The sequence below is a fragment of the Propithecus coquereli genome, unplaced genomic scaffold (assembly GCF_000956105.1).
Source record: "Propithecus coquereli isolate 6110/MARCELLA unplaced genomic scaffold, Pcoq_1.0 Scaffold477, whole genome shotgun sequence".
Classification (NCBI taxonomy): Eukaryota; Metazoa; Chordata; class Mammalia; order Primates; family Indriidae; genus Propithecus; species Propithecus coquereli.
Genome location: NW_012150585.1, coordinates 1,565,558 through 1,568,646, shown reverse-complemented (window position 1 = coordinate 1,568,646; position 3,089 = coordinate 1,565,558). Strand labels below are relative to the sequence as shown.

General features: G+C 58.3%; 1 protein-coding gene across 1 annotated transcript; it reads right to left on the bottom strand.

Annotated features, from left to right (window-relative positions):
* RNF26 (ring finger protein 26) lies at positions 1 to 2,820 on the bottom strand. Its single transcript, XM_012655458.1, has one exon. The coding sequence runs from the start codon at positions 2,221 to 2,223 to the stop codon at positions 922 to 924; it is 1,302 nt and encodes a 433-aa protein (XP_012510912.1). The 5' UTR covers positions 2,224 to 2,820; the 3' UTR covers positions 1 to 921.
* Positions 2,821 to 3,089: the final 269 nt, after the last annotated feature.

The following is a 3,089-nucleotide window of genomic DNA, read 5'->3' as shown; positions in this document are numbered from 1 at the left end:
TGTCTGAGCTGTCAACAGAACTTTATTCACTGGAAACTGGGCCAGATGGACCTCTCAGGGAGCTGCAAGCCCCTGGGTCCCTGGGCCCCAGCCCCTTCTGTGTTTGGACCCTAGTGAAATGTGCACAGTCTGCCCACCCCAATGCCAGGGAGAGACAGAAGAATGCCATTTTTCTATGTGATGTGGGGAGTGAAAGGGGAATGAGTAGAAATCTGGTTATCCCTCCTGAGGGTCCCAGTGAGCTGGGGTGCCAGAGGGCACATGGTCCCAAAGCCAGGTGTAGCTGCACCCACGCAGGGGTAAACTCCTGATCCCAGCTTTTAGATCAGGTTGAGAGGGAGCCTCATAAGATCATGACAGGCAGAAGTGGCTCTAAGGGCACCTGAGAGATATTACCCCCAAAGCCTACCACGGCACAGGGGCTCTGGCTGAACTTGTGTTCAAAATCATTCCAAGGCCCTTGAGTTGCCAAAACACCCAAACGACACTAATGTGTTGTAGCTGCAGAAACTGGGGAAGAAGTGGGAAGGAGGCAGGAAAAGGATCTACAAATCCCCAACAGAAAAACCAGAAGCAGAGAGGGATAGCCCCAGAGGCTGGCATCTGGATGGGCCCTGGGCAGGCTGAAGGAGAGCCCACAGTGAACAGTCTCAGGGCCCTTGCATAGTGACATACTCACCACCCTCAGCGTCAAAGGGACCCACGGGGTAAGAAACAGCTATGTTACCCTGCCCCCACCCAGATCATAGTCTTCCAGAGTAGCCCATCTCGACGTCCTGGATGTATGGCTTGGAGGCTTGGCATGACAGCCACAGGGGAAGGAGGGGATTCAGGCCAGGACCCAGAGATGAGGTGGTAGTGCTGTCCTAGCGTGGGTGCCTGCGTGGAGCGTGGAGGGGTGGGCAGGCAGGGAGGAGGTCTTCAGAGGTAGACGTTGAGGGTCTGCAGGATGCCCCGGCGGCAGAGCGGACAGTTGCGATGGTAGACGGGGTGGCGCATCAGGATTTCGGTGCAGGCCTGGCACAGGCACAGGTGCCGGCAGGGTAGAAGCAGCACCGTCTTGCTCTGGTCCTGGCAGATGACACATTTCTTCCGCTCCTCTTGCTCCTTCAGCAATTTCCATGGGTCTTGCCCACCTGTAGGCTCCTCCTCATTGAGCCTCTCCCGGCCCCTGGCAGGTGTTGCTCTGAAGGTCCCAACCTCCTCCTCCTCTGCCTCTGATCTGTGCCCTGCTTCAAGGAAAGTGTCCTGTCTCCGGGTCCTAGCTGACAACACCCTCCTAGGGTCACCCTGGGGGGCTCCAGGTGCCCCTCCCTGGTTCGGCCAGCTTGCCAGTTGCAGGCTGTGGCTCCAGACTCGGCGCCAGGTCTCAAAGCCCAGTGCTAAGCGAGACAGACGCATGACATCCTCTCGGAGACGGTGGTAGGATGGCCGGGCATGGAGTTGACCGAGTGCCCGGGTGGCCAGCCTCACAGTGAAGTCCGGGTGCAATACAGTCACTGTCACTGCCAACACACAAGCTAGCAACACCAGGCCAGTGAGATTGACCAGCACAAAGCTGGCCAGGAGGCGGGCAGCTGAGGCCAGCAGCTCCAGTGCTAGTTGGCAGGGGGTCCAAAGGAGGATGGCCATGGCCACAGCACTGCTGGAAATATGAGCTAGGAAGGCAGCCACCACATCTGTCATCCTCCACACAGGCCCCATCACTGCATCCCACAGGGCCAGCACCAGGGAGAAGAGGTTCTGAGTGCCAATAAGGCAGATGTTGACCAAGCTGTTGATCACATAAGCCACCAGGCTCATGGCAATGGCACAGACGTCACAAACCTGGCGCAGCAAAGCATGGCCACTGGAGACCACATTGAGGACGCCCCGGTGCAGTATTTCCCGGCTCCGCAGTGCCCCATGAGAGGCCAGGTGCCCCAGGAGCTTTAGGCTCTCCAGGCCAGAGCAGCAGCTATAAAACAGAGTACACAAGGCCTGCAAACCCCCAAAGGTGAACCGGACCAAGGCTTCCATCAAGGCCAGCAGTGAAAGCAGGACTCCTCGGCCCAAGTGCAGAAGACTAGTCAGTACCGTGTGCGGCAGGTTGTAGATGAAGGCCAGAAGCCAGGCCACGGAAGCCAGGAGGGATGACACCAGCAGGAAGTTGAGGTCCAACACCAAGGTCAGCACATCCAGCACCAGGCCCACCCCATTCACTATCAGGTACACTACCTCCATGATAGGGGAATGGAGGTTGGTCCAAAAGGAAGTTTGACTCCTTAGTTGAGGGGATAGTCAAGGTTGTCAATATTTTGGGGGGTCAGGGATCAATTTGGAAGGGAAGTGAGCAGTCTCCAACCCAGGGGGAAGCAAGAGTCTGAGGAAGAAGTGGGTCAGGTCAGAGGGAAGTGAAGTCTTAGCAGAGGGAAAGGGGGTCAGGCGCCAGTTCAAGAGTCCCGGTTTTAAAGGCGAGCTGTTTAGGAGGGAAGAGGCCAAACATATCTAAAGTGAAGGCAAGCCCGGGCTGCAGGAGCGACCTCAGCTTTGGAGACCGGTGTGGCGTACCACGGCCAGGCAATGGGTCAGACCGGGAGAAGACCAGGAATAGATGGGATGGGATCGGGCCGGGGCCGGGTGGGGGAGGCGCAGGCTGGGCGCGGGCTCGCAGTCCAGCTACGCAGTTGCCCCTGTCCCCGCCCGGCCCCCGTCCTCCCGCCCGCAGCGCTTTGCGCCCAAAGGGGTAGTAAGAGAGGGAGTCAGCCTCGGCAAACCACAGGCGCGGCCTCCACTCCGCTGGGCGCCGCCATCTTGTGTGCAAAGGGGTGGGGCAAGAGGCGTGACAAGGAGGGAGGGATGACAAACTCCGGCCAATCAATGAGGGCCAACCACAGGAAAGTCGAGCATTCATTGGTCCGTTTGAACTGCGCCCAAACACGTATTTTCCAAAGGGAGGAGGAAGAGACAGACGTCAATCCACGCCCCCTTGAAGCGGTGATTGGCCCCTTGACAGGAGCATAGAACTACAACCTCCTAGCCCCGCCCTCTAAAAGCGCCGGACCTTGGACTTGGCTACCTTTGGGCGCTGTTCTTTCCCCAGGCACCTG

What these genes read in the sequence shown, in the direction of transcription:
- RNF26 (XM_012655458.1), bottom strand. Translation starts at nt 2,223, where the DNA reads ATGGAGGTAGTGTACCTGATAGTGAATGGGGTGGGCCTGGTGCTGGAT.